Source organism: Atta cephalotes (genome assembly GCF_000143395.1).
Source record: "Atta cephalotes unplaced genomic scaffold scaffold00020, whole genome shotgun sequence".
NCBI classification, from domain to species: domain Eukaryota; kingdom Metazoa; phylum Arthropoda; class Insecta; order Hymenoptera; family Formicidae; genus Atta; species Atta cephalotes.
Window position 1 is genome coordinate 1,747,770 of NW_012130084.1, and position 21,894 is coordinate 1,769,663.

The following is a 21,894-nucleotide window of genomic DNA, read 5'->3' on the forward strand; positions in this document are numbered from 1 at the left end:
GCTAGGTTTTAAGTTTTTTATTAATCTTTAGATTTATTAAAATTAATGACAAATTTATTTTTAAATTTCAACTCAATTTTGAATCATCTTTATAGTTTATAAAATTTCTTATTAATTTCTAAAATATTAATTAACAAGCAAATGTTGTATCGAAATTAAATCTACATTGAGAAAAATATGTAGTTGAATTAATTGGAATTCTGTTTGAAAATAGAATCAGATTTTTCTGGTTAAATTTACTAAGTTCTAGTTAAGATAAATGAAATTCTGATTGATGAAATCAGAATCTTTTGGTTCGTTCATTTCCGACCAGATATTTTCTCAAATAAAATAATAAATAAACTTCCAAAAACGGCCGTATGGCGGCGTATAAAAGCCTGAAGTATTCTTAGATGCGCCATAGAATTAGATACGCTAGAATTTTCATATCGCCGATAATGTTACGGATTTCTTTCGGATTTCCCATGCGCTCGGGAACAATACGTATCACGAAGAGCCATAGGAAGGAGACGGGGTGCTGCGGCGCCTCTCTCGAGTTCCCGTCTCAAAAAGCCGGCGTAAAATTCGGCGATGAGCGTGACGGCCGCGAAACATCTGGCGGGACGTTTTCCGAAACAGGTAACACCAGGCACAGGGAGTTCCAGGACATAATGATACAGTGGGCCTGGTGGTAAAGGGCGAGATCCTCCCGCTGCTAATTAAAATCTGCCCGCGGAATACATTACCGGGGCCGAGGCCCATCCGCACACACATATAAAATGTATATGTATATATCTGGCCGGGGACCCAAAGTGGAAAACAACGCCCACCGCGCCCAGCCGATTTGACACTTCATTATTCGCCGACCACGTGGGACCCTGTCATTAAAACGAGATTAGTCTCGTAATCGTAAAGTCCGCCTGGCGAGGCCTCGCGTCATAGCCTTCTTCTACCACCCGTTCTCTGAGTTCGAGCCTGAGTTACAAAGTAGAATAAAGATGGTAATAAGCACCGGTCGTAATTCAAGACCCGAGTGCGGCCGGCACCGAGAAAGCTGAAAGCTCGTCCTCTCCAGAAAAAGAACTCCCTCGCCGAAGAAATTTGTCCACGAAAGTTATCGCGCGAGACACCCAAACTTTGAAAATTGAAATCTTAGAGCTACGTAAAACTTCCCTGTTTGTCTCAAAGAGTCAACCCCTAATTTTGTTCGTCGAGAGAAACATCCTGAGATTACCGTTGATTTAAATTGATCTTTCTCTTTGCATAATTTCTGCCCTTTGAAGAAAAGAGTTTAGATAAAAAGTCTTAAGCATCCTTTTAGATGCTCCATATTATTGTACAATTATTTTGTACAATATTTAATGTTCCTTTTAAAACAATTTAAAACAGACAATCTGAGGCGTTTCAAAACTCAACTCTGTCAACTCGAATATCATTTTATACTTATTGTTCACCATTGAACATTGAACAAAGGTAAAAAATACTTTGGTTCATAAGTCGAAATCAAACCGATTGATTTTTCGGATCGTTTAATTTGATATCGATTATATTTTCTAAGAAAATTCGATATTTTATCGATGCAACATTTTTTGGAGATCAATAGAAAATAAATAGATATCAAACGGTCCTAAAAACAATCGATTGATTCAAATTGACGTGAACACAGGTACTCGGAGTTGAGTTTTGGAATGAAAAACTCTCTGGGGGCTCAATATAGCCTCTAGACGAATAATATTGATCATCTAGAGATTAAATGTTTTTAAATTTTTTTTCATTCCCATTGACATTTAATTTTCTTCTGAATTCGTCCTTGTAATGCTTCGATTTGTTTGATTTATTGGACGACGAAGGAAATGTGCATTATACTGCTCGAAAATCGTTCGGTCGCGTTTCGCCTTTGGTTGGTTAACCATCCACCGGTATGACGATGGAACGTCGTGAACGTTCAGTCCAATCCGCCGAAAACGGACGAGGGTAGCGTTAACGCGTCCCAACCGATTCGCCGCCGTTTCGCGCACGTCGGTGCATACGCAAATACGCTGCACGAAGCACGGCAGAAACGTCCAGCTTACGGAGGATTAACGTCACGCCTTGGCAGAGTCCACCCGTGGGACCGATGGGAGCGAAAGTACTCCCCGTCTTACATATATGCGTGAGCTCTTCTGAAAGCAGCGTGTTGAAAATGTATGTGAAATGATAAAGGATAAATGCTCCGTGTTTTTGCATTTGAATGAACGTTCAAACGTACTCATCTTTCATTCTGCATTTCCTTTACACAATTCTTAGTGCGATAAACAAATCTTCGAAAAAAATAGACCCGCATACGAAGATTCAAATTAAAATTGAATTACTAATTGATTATCAGTGTCATTATCCTTTTTATTATATTAGTTATTTTATTGTTTATGCATCATTTTCAGTGTATTCTATTTCATTTTATTTCATCTTCACTTCATTTCTATAAATATACAAATCTTCTTTTTTTTCCACACTTTAATCTTTAGATCTTCTGCCTTCTATCTACCGTCCGTCATAACTTCCTCTTAATTTTTAATTTATTTTATATGTTCTAGAATCTATAAATGTTTTATCTATACACGGAAAGAATTACGGTTTGCTGAAGTAATTAAAAATTTAATTGGATACAGAAAATAGGTTCTCAAACTGGTTGCTAGAATGTTAAAACCTTTTGCAATAATATTATCAATGCTTAAATGTTCTACATAATTATTTTGAGGATCCAACAAAATTAATTTTAGATATGTATCCAAATTTTTAGATACATTAGCAAAATCATTCTTTCCTTTAATCATTCGCGTTGTCGCGTGAATAATTTATCATCACAAGAATTTAAACGAATTCCGACAAAAAACATTCGGAAACGACTTGCGATCTCACAACTCATCGATCACTATAAAAGTGGAATTCCGAGGCGAGTGAAAATTCCACATCCCGGTGCGTCCGCGCGCGCATTTCCAGGCTTTTTTATTTTGCGAAAATGAGAGTTTACTGCCTTCCGCAGGATGAGAGAGAAGAAATGTTCCTTTGTCTCTTTATGGTCGGAAAGTGGCCCATGGATCGACCACGGCGGAAGAGGCCGAGAGACCCAAGACGGCATCACCGCGCTGCCGCCGCCGTCGCCGTCACCGCTATCGCTGCGGCCGTCTTCTTCTTGGACGCCACGAAGAAGTACGGTCGGATAATAACGAGTTTCGCTGTCGTCCTTCTCGCCCTTGCGCGAGTAGCGCAAGTCGTAAAGTCAGCGATGTTAACTCCCTTCGCCGTCCGTCCCCCGACCGTTTTTCTTCCACGGCGATGTGGACGATCGTGTCAAATTTTTATTGCGCCAACGAGCCTGTCTCGTGGCGCGGATACTCGCAATCGCCTTGCCTTATACGGCACTGGAACGACGAGGAAAGAGAAAGACTTCACCACGAGAATCGCATCGACGCAGCGTCCTCCCGTTGGACATCGACAGATTGCGAACGATAACGACGAGAATTGTATAATTGATAATAAATCTAATAAAATGTAGCGGTAAATCCAAGTATCGGAGGAGAAACAGCTAGACAAGTTATTTAGATTTTCTTACAAGTTATGAGACTTATTAGCAAGGCATAAATAATGGTGAAATAAATAATGGTAAAGACAATTTTTCTAGAAATTCATAGTCATGAATTAATTAAGCTCTCGATTTAAAATTTTGATAATAATTAGACACTCTGTAAATAATTTCGGAAATGATAGAAAAAATATTCTGAGCTATTCTACATTCTGTTTATTCGATTTAATGTTTTAACGCAATTCTCTAACTTCAATTATTTAATTAGTTGAGATGAAAATTCATATATTAAATTCTTAGTAAAGAAATTCGATGTTGAATCGCAGTAAATATGATCACTTTCAGGACGCGTTTTTGCCTTCATAAATCCGTTAATGGTAAGATGATTGCGATCATCAGCCAAAATTTATCCTGAAAAGAGCCTATAATTTTAAACTCGAATTTAAACAAATCGAAATCTAAACAGTGGTAGAATATCATGCTCAACAAGATCATTAATGTATTTGTCTTAGGCACACGAAATATCTTTCGAAATTATTGTAGTGGGGGAGGGCGCTAACGTTTTCAATGGGTTCAAAAAGGAAAATCTGCGGTACCGAGAAGAGATAGATATCATATCGTACACTGTAAAAAGATCCAATTACGCGATATCCATCAGTAAAGTTGCAAATATTTCCACTCTGTTTATCTTGGTAAATTAGTCGAAATCACTGATACAGTATTTCCATTCCATGCACATTTTTCTCTTTGACCAAGTAAACTTCATTCGCGAATTTGTATTCACTGCACTCGAAAATTCGTCCAATCCGTTCTACGACACTATTGACTGCACTGCTTTGTGTGTTGGGAAGGTTATTACAAATCGAGGTATTCCTGCGGGAAATCTACCCGCGATGACGCGGAGCTGCATAGAGTAATCCCGGAAGAACGCCAAGTTCTCGACTTGGATAAAACAGAAGATCCGTTCGACCATTGTCTTTAATAGTAGTTGCTTCAGATTAATATCAACTTTTACTTTTATCAAGCACTGATTGTTTATATTTACGATTCAGATAATAAAAAAAAGGAATTAAGCAGAAATAAAGAATGCTCTAATACAAGTTAAAAATAAAAAAATTATAGCCTTGGATACAAATATAAAGCACCCTCACAAATGTAAACTTTATATAAAAAAGTTGTATTGAAAAATATTTATTTTTATAACAATTCTAATATATTTTATTAAATTCTTTGGCTTTTATTACTGCCTTTTCTAAGAGAATGTAATAAATTGAAGATTTTATACTTTATAAGACGCTTTATACTTACAGCCAAAGCTATATTATTTATTCAATAAGCTTGAAAATTGTGACAACTGCGATGAAACTGTTCGATGTAAAAAGAAATGTCACCTGGAAAAAGTCCCTATTTTAAAATTACTCTAAATAATAAAAACTCCCATCGTTTCACTGACAGCAGAAATATTCAAGGTGGACGATTCACCCTCTGTATGATCCTGTATTGTCACATCATTTCACGTTAGGTCGTGTAATATTCAAGCGATGTCTATTACACCGCTGGGCTACCTGACGTTTCGCGTGACGCGACGCGCCGATATTTTCTTTCCCCCTTTTTTTTTGCTCGCCGCCAAACGAGAGGCGCATACCGGGACGCGGAGGCAAAGACGCATTACCAGATTGGCTAGCTCACGTTCACATTCAGGGGGAAGGGAAAAGAGGTCCTTTACATTCATGAAGCTTTCATCCGGTTGATTTGACTACACGTTACGTATCTGCGGCTCTCGATTTGATTTGCATTGATTGGAGTGGTCGGCTCTCCCGATAACGACTGTTTTTCTTTGGTGGCGATGCAGATCGAAAATGGTGGCGAATCCGCAGTACAGCGTATCCGCGCATGTGAATTTATTTTCGCGTTGATTTTATGAGAGTGTATTTTGCTAAGTGTATTTTAACTATAAATCCCGCATGGTCGATTAACCGCAAGCAAGAGCAAAAATTAAAAATTTCTTTTAAGTTTAAAGATGATTCCTTTTAAGACTACACGATTTTTTTAACAAAATGAAGAATAACTAATTTTTTTATATTGTATTTAGAAGTAAGTAAAAAAGAAAGTAAGTATAAAAAATTTAATAACAATTTAGAAACTGGATCAAGATTATTTGAATATTGAGAAAAGTAGAGATCCTAAATTTTAATAAATATATATTTGAATGATACTTTAATTGAATATTTACTAAATATTTATCTGATACAAGAAGCATTAATTTGATTTAAATATTTTTTTTTATTCAGTAAATATTTATTTCTCGGAAGTAAATGTTATTAGTACTATTCAAATATTTATTAAAAATTTAGTATGTTTTTTTCTCGATGTAGACATGTTTTCTAAAAAATAATTAAGAGATAAAATGAGAAAATTTTATTTAAACTATAATATTGTATTATTAAATATAAATATTCTTATTGAACTGTTTATAATGTATAACATATGCATATATAACATTTATTTTTATGCGGAAAATACAAATTTCCAATTTTAGTCGCTTTTTGCAGAGACTATACATCTTTAAATTGTCAGAAAATTATATTACTTGTGTTCTGAAAAGAAAGCGATCAATAACGCGAATATGTTTGATTCAAAATCCAATAATTTCATTTATAAGAGGAGAATCATATAATATTTTATAATACATATACTATTTATTTGCATTAAATGTTAATCACATATAATAATTGGAATTTGCAGCATTAACATGAATCATAAGCGAGTACAAACATCATTGCAACAATGCGAAATTCGTTTTTATCATTTTATTATCCTCTCCATAGATTCTTTTTCTCTCTTTACAATATTTACTAAATATTAAAATATTAACTAATATAAAAAATATCTGATTCAAAGTAGATATCAAGTAGTTGAACAAACGACATCGTAATGCAGCGTAACATTACTCGCGTGTAATAAAAGACCGAACAACTCCACTGCTCTCGTCGGGATGTCTTACAACAAGCATCGCGATAGGTGCAAGCGGCATCCCAATATCGTCTTCTTACATGATAACGGCGGCATTGTATCCGCGTCAGCAGCGGAACGATGATTAATTGATTGACTGTCACGGGTATCGCTCTTTCTTCCTTTGCGCGCGGCTATCGCGATCGCGGATGGAAACGACGCCGGAGAATGAAACGCGTAATACCGCGGGCTGTGCGCAACCATCTCCATTAATAAAAATCAAATGGCTATTAAGTCGAAAATATTTACAGTGTCGCGGACAACAACGGGGATGGACAGCACCCTCTTTTGGGGATAGCGGACTTTGGAGGCGAACGTTGTGGAAGATTGAGAAAACCACGGTCCGGACCGACGTCGCTAATCGTCGCAGAATGAGTTTCCACTTTCTTTTTTCCTCTCGCTTATTTTCTCTCGAAAGGACCACCTGGAAATTTCCCAGATTAAATTGATTTGTACGCGCGCACTTTGCGGCGATCCGATGATCCGCCGCCGCCGCCGCCGCCGCCGTCGCCGTCGCCGTGACCGCATCATTCATCTCGCCGGTGTACTATTAGTACTGTTATTTATGGTGAAAAAAAGCATAAACCGCGAGCGGCACCCATTATGTATCGAGATCGGGTCGCCGGGTGATTTATGCCGGCGGCGTAAATTGCCGCTTGTCCTTTGCAAGATCGTAGTGAAACGTCGCCGATTAAAATCCCGACCGCCACGTTGATCGTGATTTAGCGAAGTTTAGGTGGGCTCTCCGGCCCCGCCGTCTCGTGATTGCGAAATTAGCGATCGCGAGATTACGCTAAGTTTATGCGCGCGAAAAATACAGGCGTGGCACAGCTCTGTTATTGGTGGTTGCAGCTCTCTGGGATCGCGATTATCTATAAACTTAATTAAATTACTCGATGAAGATTAAGATAATACATGACAGGGACTTAGTAAACAAATATGAAGTGCTGTGGAAGGACCTGTTTTGTCATCTTCTCTCCCATTAACTTATATTTATTAATTCGTGAATAATCACCTGAGATATTTTTACACCCCAGTGGTGAAAAAAATATAAATTGTTGTAAAATATTGTTTTGTATATAGATATTGTTCAACATATTTTTTCTTTTTTAATAACTATTCTTTATATCTACTATTACAAATCTTAAAATATGCAATTCCATAGAAAGTCGCAATAAAAAAGCGTTATATCAAATATAAAATCTTTATTTTTGAAAAATACTGTAGTTTAATATGTTCATTAATTCCGTTTAATTATTTCTATTTACTTTTTTCAGAAAAGTGTGATTAAATCTATATCTGTAATGTTTTTAAATACTATAATAAATCCGAAATCAATAATATGCAATATGCTGTTAATAATGATTAAATGATGATTACAATGACAGTGATTAATTGAAGCGAAGATCGTAAAAAAATCTAATATTTACTTTCAAGTTAAAAAAAATAATACGGAAACATGACATTATTAATGAATATAACATTATTAAAGGATTAAATCTCTAAAGGAAGAAAATAATCTTTTTTTAAACCGTTACATATTTAAATTAAATTCATTCTTTTTAAAAATAAAAAAATTATATAATTTCATAATTCTTATGTTTAAAAATGACAAATAATTGATAAATGATTATTTGTTTCCAATTTTATTCTTATTGTCCAACGTTTGGAAATGTCCTACGATGGGATATGTTTGCAACCGTAATAGTTCGTGCTCGGTCTGCAACGCCAGAAGCTCAGTGTAATTTTCCTGGAGCTTTCTGATCAGATCGGATCGTTCTTTGATGAGACGCATCTTTCGATCTGTATGCTCGCGTTGCCTTATCTCTCCGATGACGTCGCGTTGGTACTCCAATCCCCATCTTGTCACGTTCATCTCAGTAATCGCTCGATCGAGTTCAGCATTCTTTTTTTCATGTGGGCAATCTTCTGCCGGAGTTTCTCGAGTTTATTCATCTCTTTGGACACAGCTTTATCCAAAGATTTCTTCGTAGTCTCGATCTGCTTCTCGAGTTGCACTGCAGTTTTATCGTCATGCAGTCCTTTGGCCTTTCTCTTCAAATAGGTATGCATGTCTCGGGTGATCGTGACGTCCTTCAATAGATGCAGATCCTCCTTCAGTTCCTTGAAGCGCGTTCTCAAGCAACGATGCTCCCACTCAATCGACAGCATCCCATGGCGGAAATCAATTATACGTTTCAGAACGTCTATTTTACGTGCACCCGCGACACGGATGTGTTCGTTGACTTTCTCGATCTCTTCGCGTGGTATCAAAACAGCATCCGCCGTGTCGTACCATTCACCATGTAGTTCGAGCTCCACTTGGCCTCTCTTCAGCACTAGCTGCACCTGCGCGTCCTGCTCGCGCATCACCCGTTCATCTCTCGCTGTCTTCAACCGATCGCTGAGGAGGATCACATTCGATTTACATGCATCGATCTTACCTTCGAACACGCTAATTATTCGCTCCATCGTGGTTATCTCCAGCTGCCGAGCCTTGATCTTTAGCTCGATGTTAATCTTCTGACGACGCGATTGCGTCAGTTGGTCCCAGTGACTCGCTTTAATCGACTGCGATAATTCGCTGGGTCGCTCGTCCAGATTCTCCAGGATCTGTGAATAATCCGCACATTTGGTTGGAAAATAAGCCGGCTTAATATAATGTACAAGGTACTTCGCGAGATTGAGCAGGTCGCTGGCAGCGATGTTCTTTAAGGATACTCGCGGTCTTCGCTTGTATTGCTGTTCGAGAAACTCGATGTTGATCTTCGACAATGTAGCAAATTCAGGCTGAAATTTTTTCATCATCTCTTTCTCACAAGTGCAGAGCGCGTCGTGTTGTACGAGCATATTCTGATAGACGTCGTTCAACTTCTGTACGTGTTCTTCCAGCGTGTTTTCGTATTGACATTTCTTGGATATCTCTTTTTTCATCCTGTCTTCTTCTTTCACGTCTTCGATCCGCGCAAGAATACGCATGCGGCCGCGAATGTTTCGTAGCTTCAATTGGTTTATCGCCGCATCGACTCTTAATTTTAGCTACAAATAAACATTATTTTAAAGAATCTGATAAATGTATCAGATTAATATGTATAACAAGTATATTATATAGGTATAAGATTATTACTATAATTAAAATATTATTATATTATTAGAAAATTTGTTAAATTTAACACATTTTACGTGTCTCAAACTACTCAAATTTTTATATTAATTCAACACAGGATATGAAAATAGTATAAATATTATGTAAAAAAATTAACAAAAACATTGTAACACTGATACAATTTGTGAGCAAACTGTGAAATATTTTTCAGTAAAATTAACATTTATAATATGTTAAATTAAGACGTATTTTATTCATTTATTCCGGAGTTTACGTTTTAAAACATATTATTTTTATATCATTTTATTTATAAACTGTGTTATTTTAGTACCAAGAAGTATCGAATATCAATTTAACACAAAATATTCAAATAACACAATCACTTTATGATTTACTTTATACTTATGTTAAATTAACATAAGTGGGATATATTAAAAAAATTTTAACAAAGACTGATTTTAACATAAATACATATTTTTTACTATATAATGATTATTATAATTATAAAATATTATAAATATAATAATATTAATAACGTAATTTATTTAAAAATAAAAGAATTAAGAAAAATATTAATCTCAATCCTTAATCTAATAAAATAAAATATAAATAAAAATATAATAATATTGTTAAAAGTTAGAATCTCAATCGATAAGAGACCTGAAAGAATTCATTCAACTTGGCGTCGAATTTGTCGATGCCTTCCTGCAAAAGTTCATTGATTCTCGCGTAATCAGTTTCGAGTATCCTTCTGTAACGATCACGTTCCTGCTGAAGACTCTCTACATCCGCTTTGTATTTCCTTATGGCCACGATGTCGTCGGGCATATACTGCTCCGGCTGTTTTTCCAGCATGCACGCAGGCTTGCGCACATCTATCTTTATAGTATCTTCCCAACGAATCTCTAACATACCGTCCATCATCTTAATCAGGGCGCGCTCGCGAAAATCATCGGCCAGTAACAACTGTCTAATTCGTTCGGCTTCCACTATTTGCCTGTCCAGGATTTCCTGTTGCGATGGCGACACATAGGGCTTCGCCTTGACCTCGTCTTGAAGCACTTGAATAATGCTCTCTACTTTCTCCTAATCGATATCGTATTTACGTTATGTATCTAATCGCTGTTACTCGTAATCAGATTTATAAAAAGTAACCCTTAGTATAATTATAATTAATTTTCCTATCTCTCACTACACGATGTGTCGTTCATATCTCGATTAACTTTCGTGTATAAAAATAAGTGTATAAAAATAATTAAGTGAATCTTACATATTTTAACATCTTTGAAAAATATTTGCAAAGTTGTGCATTAAAAAAAAAGGATAGAGATTATTTAACCAAGTGTTCCTAACATTTCAAAGAAAAGAAATATGCAAGGCACATCATGTGTGGATTAACTTTGAGACTTAATCCTCAATGTGCTATAAATTTTTATCATTATGCATTTATTTGATCACTTGAAAAAGAATTTATTACTTTATTGCATTCAGATTTTTACGGAGAAATAATGGAAAAACACACTTGTCTAGAACTCGATTTTCTATTTTGTAAGAATTATAGTTTGAAAATCTTTTATCACTATTTCCAATGCTGGCACGATATATTTTTCCACGAAGCAAACTTTCGTTTCTTTAATTTATTCATAAGAACGCCGATTTACGTTTTTCTTGCAATAATTTAAATGAAACCTCGGCTTTTCAAACACCCGGTAGAAGCGGTGCTCGCGCCTCGTGTTTACCTTGGGATGCCACTGCGGATCAACAGGAACCTGCGGCACGCTCTGGTTGAACATTATCCTCAGCTCGGAATCTATATAACGTATCCGTTCGTTCCTCTCCCGTATCATATTCGTTTCCCGCTCTTTCGTCGCGTACATGTCATCGAAGAGCTTATTGAAGTAGACATGGAGCTTTCTATAGTCGTGCATCAGATAACGATTGTTCAGCATTATGTGCGCGAACCCATAAGACTCCATTTGCAAGTAATAGTGAGGCAATTGCTCAATGAACTGATGCGTTGTCATGCCTGCGAATAAGTGCACAATTAGCGAGGTTTAATCGAGCAAAAGTCGAAAAGCCTAAGAACTCGCAGTTTTATACAAAGTAAAATTGGAATTATTAATTTTTTTTTTGGCGTTCAATATTTAGATGTATTATTTTTATTCTGGTAAATAAAAAAATTTCTTTTTTTTTATTAATTTCAAATTTATTATATTCATCCAAATTCTCTTTTCATTCGAAATTTCTTTTAAGGAAATCTTTTCTAATTTTTAGAAACTGTTAATTTCAAATTTTCGTTTTATTTAAGATTTCTTTATAATTGCCTTTCCAAATAAAAAAAGCGTTAATATAAAGGACATTTAATCTAGGAATAGTCATCTGGAATATTTTTATATTCCAATAGTGAAAAAATCTAAATTGTTATAAAATATTGTTTTGTAGAAATATTTTTTTTAAACATATTTTTTTCTTTTTTAATAACTATTTTTTTACGAATCTTTAAATATCCAATAAAATCCGCAATAAAAAAACGTTATATTAATTAAAATCTTTATTTTCTTATAAATACTGTCATAATAAGCTGCTTAACGTATTCTATTCCGTAATATTTGTTTGATTTCTATTTACTTTTTTAGAAAATTGATTAAAATTAATTAATCCATATCCATAATGTTCTTAATACTAATAAGTCGAACAGCAACCAATAAGATACAATGTATTGTTAATAATAGTGATTTTAATTGGGATATAAAAATAAACGTTTACGTAAAAAAATCAGGTGACTAAATTAAAAGCGGCACAAGAAATGCGCTGATTTTTCATAAAGAATAACAAAAAAATATTGCTACAGTTTGTCGGAGACCAGGAAATTCAAGCACAGGGTTCCGAGATCCACACATACACACACATACCTATTGAAAGAGAAACAGAAAGTTATTACATCCTACCATCGACCGCCCGCAGCTCCGCTAGTTCCTCAGGATCGATCTCGCGCTCTTTCTCTTCCAGAAGCAACTCTGTCCTGCGTCTCTCATACATCCGGATGGGTTTTCTCAATTCCATCTGCAGTTGAGCCTCCGTGTAGTTGTAGTACGGCTGGAAGGTATCACGAATGATACCGCGCATCGAATCCTTAGTAAATTGTGCCAATTGCAGATGGTCCTTGAAGTATGGATCTTCCTCGGTCAGCGGATAATTCGTCACCTTCGTGTCACCGTGAAAGGAGAATATCGAGCGACCTAACACGATCTGCGGATCCCAGAAATTCGCCTTTATCCAGCTGGCCATACGATCTATCAAGGCACAGTGATGCTCGAGTTCCATATGGGCATTCTCGCGTTCGTTTTCGGCCGTTTTCAATCTTTGATCGCGGCCTGCTTTGTTCAGATCAAATGCGGACACCGGTAACTTCTTTATCTCTGGATAGGTCTCGTTGGCGTCGAGGAGTTGTCTGATAGTGACTTTCAAGACTTCCAGATCCTTCATAATGGCGGCCTTCTCCTCGGCGTAAAATTTTGTTTCTTCACGCAGTTGCATCTTCTGCCGCCATTCTTCCCAGGTTTCAAATTCTTTCTCGTCGGTTGCTGGGAAGTTTATTCTGGCTCGAGTCAACGAAGCACGAATTGCTGGGTCTAGAGAGGCATAATCCGAGAGTATCTTTTCTTTTCTTTTTTCGTACCGTTCATAGTCCACCGAGTAGACGCTTCTGGTTTCATTCGCGGGCAGTGGCTCTGTACTCTCCTGTACTAAAGACAAGAATTGTCATTCTTTTGTAAGGATAGATAATGTGAAATCACAATGTGCTTTTTGCTTCCTATTTTTTCTACTCTCTTGACTGTTTGCCTTTTATTCTATTTGACTTAGCCAAGGTCGAAAATATATAATGTTACTTTTATCGTCAAAAACTTTTTATAATAATGATTTGGTAAAATAATTGGTAATAACGATTTGGACGTTGCAATTTATGATAACGATATGATAATGATAACTAACTAAATGCTAAGATTGAGAGTTGAGACATTGTCACTTTTGAAAAATATTCATTCATTAAAACTCATCACTATTACGCGTTTTTTTTTTTTAATGAAAAAGTAACTCGTTACAAGTAACGAGTAAAAGTAACGCGTTACAAGAAATTATTTGTTTTCAATAAATAATGCGTAATAGTGACAAGTTACTTTTCAAGAGTGATTTTTCTAACCTTAGCATTATCGTTAAAATAAAAAATTCGCAACATCATTATCAAATTGTTATTATAAAATACGATAAAAATAATAACGATATTACGAGCAATGCGTTATTCCCATTCTATTTCTTTGTTTTCTGTCGCCCGAGATAAAAAAATTAATAAATTTCAGAAGAGACAAAAAACACATTTTAAACATGTTACAGGAAACATGATTTTCGATAAAACAATCATAAAGAGGGAGAAAGAGATAAAAAGTAAGATAAGAAGTAATAGAAAGCAAAGAGCATATTGTAGATCAGAAGAAAGAGAATTTAAAGAAAAAGAAATCGAAGACTTTAATTAAAAAATGCTCTCTAAATTTCGTAGAGTGAAATCTCGCTCGAAGAGAAAATTTAGCTTGTCTTGAAAAAAGAGTGAAAATATGATCACTCTTGTTCAAGAGTTCAGATTTTCATTCTTTTTTCAAGACAGATTAAATTTTCAGTCTCTTCGAGTGAGATTTCACTCCACGAGATTTAGAGAGTGAAAAAACTATACTATTATTAATACACACTTTTTTATTTTCACGATGAATACGCGTTGCAACCAAAGAACCATCATGGCCAAGAGCAACTACTGTATCACCGTCGGAACTGATGATAGCCTTCCAGTTGCCCGAATTGAGTCTGTGATGCATCGGTATCACGGCAACGACTTGCCGTATCGTTTCGTCATGAATAATGACCAATCCGTCATAAGCGCACGTAACAATCCAACGTCGATCAGCGAAGACACGAGCGAGCCGTACATGATGACCCGTTACCACTGCGTCCGTCAAGGTCGCGTCAAAGCGTTGCAACTTCAGCATATACAATTGCCGTTCGAAATAAGGCGAACCTATTAGCAGTTGAGGATCGCCAGGCGCGTGACACAACTCGTAAAAGACTGCGGGTAGTGTTACAATGTCGATGATCTCGTTGATGAGACGTATATCTGTGTCGATGAGTGACGACACATTGTACACGTGCAGCTGCTGGCCCACCGAGCAGAACGACTCGTACTGTTAAGTTCATAATGTCAAATTATAGCCAATTTAAGTTACTTTTAATCGTACTTATAGACTGCTACAGCTTATACTCGATATGTTAATTTTAATAAACAATCCGGGAAAAAATTTCATATATAATTACATGAAATTATATCAAAAATTGACATATTTTATGTACAATTATATAATTATATAATTATATATTGGGTTGTCCGGAAAGTTCGTGCCGATGTTGAAGGAAAATTAAAACGCAGAAAATTTAAATTTTAGTATACATTTATTAAATTATATAAGTTAGTCGGCACGAACTTTTCGGACAATATAAAATATGTCCATTTATATAACATTTTTTCCTAGAAATGGAGTTAAATAATTTAACTTAACAATGGTTAGTTTCAAAGTAAACAACGTCCACATTAACGTTCGCTTACAAAGTAGATAATAAATTAAAGGACCTTGCACTATAATGTATGGAAAATTGAATCCCGGTGAAATGAGTTAGCTTTTAAATTTATTAAAACAAAAAAAAAGGAATGTTTGCAATAGCAAATAAGAATAAAAAAAAACGTGCGATGTGCAATAATTCAAATGATAATTATATATTTATTTTTTTATTATATATACATACGTAAGAATCGATTAAATGTACAATTTTAAATCATTCTTACATTAATTATTCTAGTTATCATAGTATGAGGTTCTTCAAATTAAATATTATTTGACATTTAATTTGACTCAAAGGACCTCGCATTAATCCTATAGAAAATTGAGTTCCGAAAATGAAAATAATTAATTTTCACATATACGGTTACTGCCAAAAATTTTCGACTAATAATAATTTTATTACTTGTATTGCTGAGATAAAGAACTTTTTATAAATAAAAATCTAGCATACGTAATTACTTTTTTAAGTATTTTAATATTTAAAATATCGTGTTCTTAAATTGAATATAACAAGAATTATTATATAATAATGATTACATATAATAATTTAAATAAACTAAAAAGAAATTGAAAACAAAAATTCATCATAAAATTGTTTATTGGCCGAAAACTTTTGCAACCATTATAATATTATAGCTTATAATATGATGAACAAAACATGTAAACACAAGATTCAATGATTTATGTTGTGTCAAGTGAACAGAATATTCAAAGATGAAATATTCTGCTGTGTAAGCAGAAATTTTACTTTGACACATCAGCTCAAAAACTATCCATTATTAAATTTTATGTCTATAATATTTTCTGTTCACTACATTATAAGTTACATTATGTGTAAAAGCTAACTCATTTCACACACTAACTCATTCCATTTTCCATATAATTATAATGCAAGAGCCTTTAATTTGTTATCTACTTTGTAAGCGTATGAGCGTTAATGTGGACGTTGTTTACTTTGAAGCTAACCAGTTCAACTACAGAAATGGATTAATTTACATTTTGATATGTAAAAGTTAAAAACAAAATATTATTTAATTGAAGAAATTGAATTACCATTGTTCCATTGATATCTAACAATGTTGCATGGAGCACGAGCACCTTTAGATTCGCGGGCGCCTCATCGTCATACAGCACCACGTCGACGAGACGTCCCTTCGCTTGGAGCTGGGCTATTACTTTCCACGGAGCATCGCTTTGCAGGTTCACGCAATAACAATTACCCGTCTCCTTCTGTGCGACGATCAGAAACCTATCGGCAACAGAAATCGAGAGGTGTGTAATAGCTCTTATACTCTCGCTTATGACTAAATGCGTTCGGCAAAATGCATTTAGAGGAGTGCATTAGTTGCTTCTTATGGAAACGGAACATCAATGCTCATTTTTTAATAGAGCATCACAGTCGTGAAATATTGTATATGATATAGAATTCTCATGTTTTAGACTCTGTTTGCTATCTTAGAAAATAGACAACAAGTTTTTAATTTATATTTGTTATTGTGCCGAAAAAGATTTCGACGCTCAATTTGCAAAATGTATAAAAATTCACAGAAATATTTAAGCACTAAAATCCGCTTTGATCGAAAATAAAGTTTTCTTTATTTAATTATATTTATTCTTATCGATCCAAATTCGTATCATAATTGTTTAATGTTATTGTGTTTAACAGCACACTCTTTAATAAATACTTTCATAATTTATTAAAAATATAATTAATGCATTTTGTTGATTTGTAAACATATGGAATTAGAATTTTTATAAAATTGGGCAAATGCTCTTAATTACGAATTATTATTATTACTAATAATTTATATGGCTATAATTTTTAAGAAATATATATGCGAATTATCACATTGTTAGATCATACTTACTTGCCAGAGTGGGAAAATTTTATAAGATTTAAGGGTTTCCTCTGGAGACAGAAGTGCGCCAGTATCATTGGTTGCTCTGGATCGGTGATACCCAGAATTATCATTTCCCCACAATCACTAACGACAACAATCAACGGATCATTTGGATGCGAGACTAGAGCCGATATATTGCCTTCTATATCGAGCTCCACTTTGGAGACCTCACTGCCGCTGTAGCTTTCGAGGATACTCAATTCTTTAAGGTCATCTGTTGCCGCAAGATGATGACACCAAGGATGCAAGAAATCGACAAAGTAGTGTTTATCACCGTGGTACAGATACGTATGAATCGTCGGTATCGTGCCTTCATCCTCAGGGAATATCATCTGCATCAGGTAACCCTCGAGAGTGTAGTAGAAAAGCCAATTTTTAGAGGGATGCGCGATCAGGATATAAGGTTTGTTGATTGATTTGATGTACCATAGTTTGCGCCAAATATTGGTCCTCGGTTCTTTCTTGAAATAGCGGATCTGACAGAAGGTCGTTTTAAGGATGATACTGCCACGAAACCAACACACGGCTGGTATCTCAATTTTCGTACAGATCGTACAGCGTTGCGAAAATACAATACGGAGGATATTGCTACCGTCGTAATTGCTCAAATATACATGACCGTTCATATCAGTAATAGCCAATAGTGGATCATTCGGTGTATTCGGACACCAATCGATTCCGCGAATCATAGCTTCTTGAGGAAGTTTAACTTCGTGATCTTTACAAAGAAAATATATTATTATGTATTTTAGAATCTTTAACTTTGTTTTATTAGAAATCTAAATTAATCCTTCGAGGACGAGAGTTTTAACAAAGAAACTTAAAGGAAACCTTGTTATGATTTTCGGAATCGCTGAATTTGATTCTGCTCTCAGAATTCGAAAATTTCAAAAAAATACAACACAAATGATTGAACAAAATAATCTGATTATAGTGAAGCTCGGTTTCAAGAGGTTCTTGGTGTCGTACTTGAATGTAATCTACAATATTAAATTTCGAAACAATAACCTCTGAAAGGAAATCTAGTGCTATTATTAAAAATCAAAGTTCGAAAATTAGAACTAACTATTCATGTAGAATGATGAACTTCAAATAAAGTGAAACTATAAACTTGATGTTACATTGTAATTATGAATTTTCTGAAACCGAGTTTTATTTTAATCAGTTAATCAAATTTTTTTTACTCTATCTATCATATTGGATTTATCATTTTGAATTTTTTATTTTTGATTTCAATTCGAATAAAGTATTATTAAATTACTATGTAGATCAAGTTTCATGAAAATCAAGCCCGCAGTTTACAAAATAAAAGAGGGTGCGCCTAAACAGACACGCTTATCCACAAAGGATTAAAATTGTCTTGGAAAGAAAAATAAAATGCCTTTTAAAATAACAATTTTATCGATAATGTCGAGTTCCCAAATGAGCAATTTTCCGCAAGTCTTTCCCATTTGACCGATGACAGTGCGTCCCATCTGAGTTATCTTGATTATCTGACCGATCTCGTCACATATAGGTGTGTCGACAATCACAATTTTTTCTCCTGTTCTCCAGCACCATACAATCATCAGGAAATTCGGATAAGAGCCCAGCGACACGAGATAATCGTCTGGTGTGAACGCAATCGCTAAGTAGCCACTGTCATATCCTCCAACACACTCGCAGATTCTCATCATCGAAGGATACTCGAGGACGAGAATTCGCGGCTTCAGCGATCTCTCAGAGAAGGCGAAAATCGGCAAGGACACGTGACCGGATATACAGCGAGCACCATCACCGGTCGCATCATTCCAACACCATTGTAGTGTTTGCTGCCTCTTGACGATGTGAAAGAACACGATATATACGCCGGTACACCAGGCGAGCACGTCCTTGCCGATCCAAACGATTTCTTCGATTTTGCTGCCGCGTATCCAGCAGGGTGAATAGCTTGTAACTTGATCCATCTTTCACAACGATATGATATACTAAGCCAGTAAAATTGTTAACTTATTATAAATAATAACCTAAATGAACATATAACCACTTTGACAAGAGGAGAGAGAAACAAGTCACAAACAAAGTCACTGAAAAAAGTCTGGTAATAATAATAATCAAGTAGATGATAGTTCCTAGAGTTCCTAAGAGTTAAGATCATGGTTAAGACAAGATCTGTTCATGTTGCTTGAAATCTACAAAAATTTTTGCACTTAAAATGAGATAAATATATATTGAAAAGAGAAAGTAAAGCTACTGAGTGCAAAAAGTACAAGCTACAGACCTAATGAGATAACAATTTTTGATTAATTATATAATAACCAATAATGTACATATACATCATTAATTAATACAATATGTGTTAATATTAACTCTGATTTATGTAATTTTTGTTGTTAAAGGAATTTTAATACATACTGAAGTTTTTAGTGAAATATGTTATATTTTAATGATATGTTCAATTAATATAACGAAAACCAATTAAATACTAATTTTACTTTCTAAATATTATCTTATTTTTTTAATTATTACCAAACTATTGATTACTATTATTGTTGTTATATTTATTAAATATTGCATCAATATGCTAAACCTAAATTTAAACGAAATATATTTAAGCAATTACCAGACTTTTTTTAGTGTTAAATAAATAATAACAAATTTTGAAATGACAATGTCATAAAGTGATTGATTTGTTAAGTTAATAATTTTGGAAATATGTATTAATAAGATTAAAAAATGAATAATAGATTATGTGATAAACAAAAATTATAAAACCAAATTTTAATTAAATTTAATTTCTTATTTAATTGTTTATTTAATTATTATTTAATTATTATAATTATTATTTAAAAGTTATATAAAGTTATAAACATTGCATTTAACGTTTATATTTATGTAAATATAAAAAGTATTATATCAAGTAATGAAATCAGTAATTATTAATGATCATTATTTTTATCAGAATTTTCAAAACGTGTTATTCAATGCCGCCGTATTTGAATGATTGAATGAGGCAAACTTCTTATGCCTTCGGCAATGTTTGAGACTAATTTCCTATGGAGTTAAAAGTTTCCATTGTTCTCTATTGTAAAGGTAACAACGTAAAAACCTAAAAATTCTACTCAACGTTGGGGGTTAAATCGGTTTTTTCTTTTTTTTTTTTCATATTGAAAAAGTAAATCCAGATCAAACAATTATGCCTGATGTTGCGTGTCAAATCTGTAAATACATTGGACATTGTATTCAACAATAATTCTTTCATTAAAAAAATTGTTTCTTTAAATTATATAAAATATGTTTAAATTATATAAAATAATAATGATTGAAAACGTAAGACTAAAGATAATAGCTTGTAATGTTATGTCATAGTAATAAAAGATTTCATGAAAAATTAACGAAAGGTCCGGCATGCAACATGCCAGTAGCAGACAATGTCATTTAAAAGTGACGGAAAATATGATGTCCATTCATTCCGTCAACTAACGACAAAGCGAAGAACATTTAACCGAGAATTACCTCTTTAACTGTTGCGCCTCCATTGTCTCTACTTAATTCAACCTGTGACAACTATTCTCCAGTAACATCCTTCATGTTTATTGTATAACTGTACTTTAAAGTATCCTGACAGAAGATGGATTCAACCCCATTCAAACAAGACACTCACACTTTATCGATTCAGCTCAATAAACTGAGAAGTGAAAGAATGTAAGGAATTAAAATCTCATTTTTGTAAGGGAACGTATTACAAACGTATAGAGAATCATATGAATATGCAGTTTTAAAATAAAATAAACAGGTCAGACTATAAAATTTGTAAGCAACATTTGATTCTCGATCTATTTACTTAAATATTTTAAATAATTTTACTTCTACTTTAACAGGAACATATTTTTTGGCTTTGAAGGAACTTACGCAATATATATCTTCAGAATTATTAAAGCTTTTGTTATTAGTTTTATTTTTTTTTTAACAGTTCAAAATTATAAAAAATAAGATTGTGAAACATTAAATTACTCCAAATCATTATTCTTTAAAAATTTGGAAAAACAGAATCACCATATTATGTTCCAATTACAGATTAAGTAATTATTTTTACTTATTATTATCTTAAAAATAATATTTATTTATATAAATGATTTGGAATTACTACGGAATTACTAGGGAATTATTACAGTTTAATTTTGATAATTATATTTCAAAACTTCAACCGATCTCATTTCGATTTTGTGCAATGTAAATATTGAAAAGTTATTGAAATACTTTTTCAGTCTAAATTCTTTCTCTCTATTTTTCTGCCTCTTTCCTTTTTATTTTTAATATAAACAATCCTTGTTACAAATTTGCTCACAGTCCGCTTGTGTGTATGTGTTTTCGTGCACTTTCTTCGGGTTTGCATTCACTGATGACGACGGATATCGGGTACCTTCGACAAAGAGGTTCAGCACGCCGATCTCTCTCCCTCTCTCGAAGAAAGAATTTGGCAGGCTTAAGACAAAAGGTGATTAGGATACGCGCAGTCGATGGTGGTTTATAAAGACCCCCATAGCGTGGCGTGATGAGGTCAACCAGCAGGGAGTCATCCGTACAGCGAAGCCCGATCAAAAACTTATCCTTGCCACGTGATATACTGCCCGTGGATGCCTGCCAAGCGTTCTCCACTCACTCTCTCTCTCTCTCTCTCTCTCTCTCTCTCTC

At 34.3% G+C, this 21,894-nt stretch overlaps 1 protein-coding gene across 1 annotated transcript; it reads right to left on the reverse strand.

The window, feature by feature from the left end:
- Positions 1-4,961: 4,961 nt before the first annotated feature.
- On the reverse strand, positions 4,962-19,166 carry LOC105619297 (cilia- and flagella-associated protein 43-like). The gene is given in 10 exon segments (XM_012200819.1): positions 4,962-5,036; positions 8,235-8,470; positions 8,473-9,592; positions 10,320-10,745; positions 11,399-11,685; positions 12,608-13,405; positions 14,425-14,887; positions 16,373-16,568; positions 17,188-17,938; positions 18,719-19,166. Coding segments are annotated over 10 exon segments (4,800 nt in total).
- Positions 19,167-21,894: the final 2,728 nt, after the last annotated feature.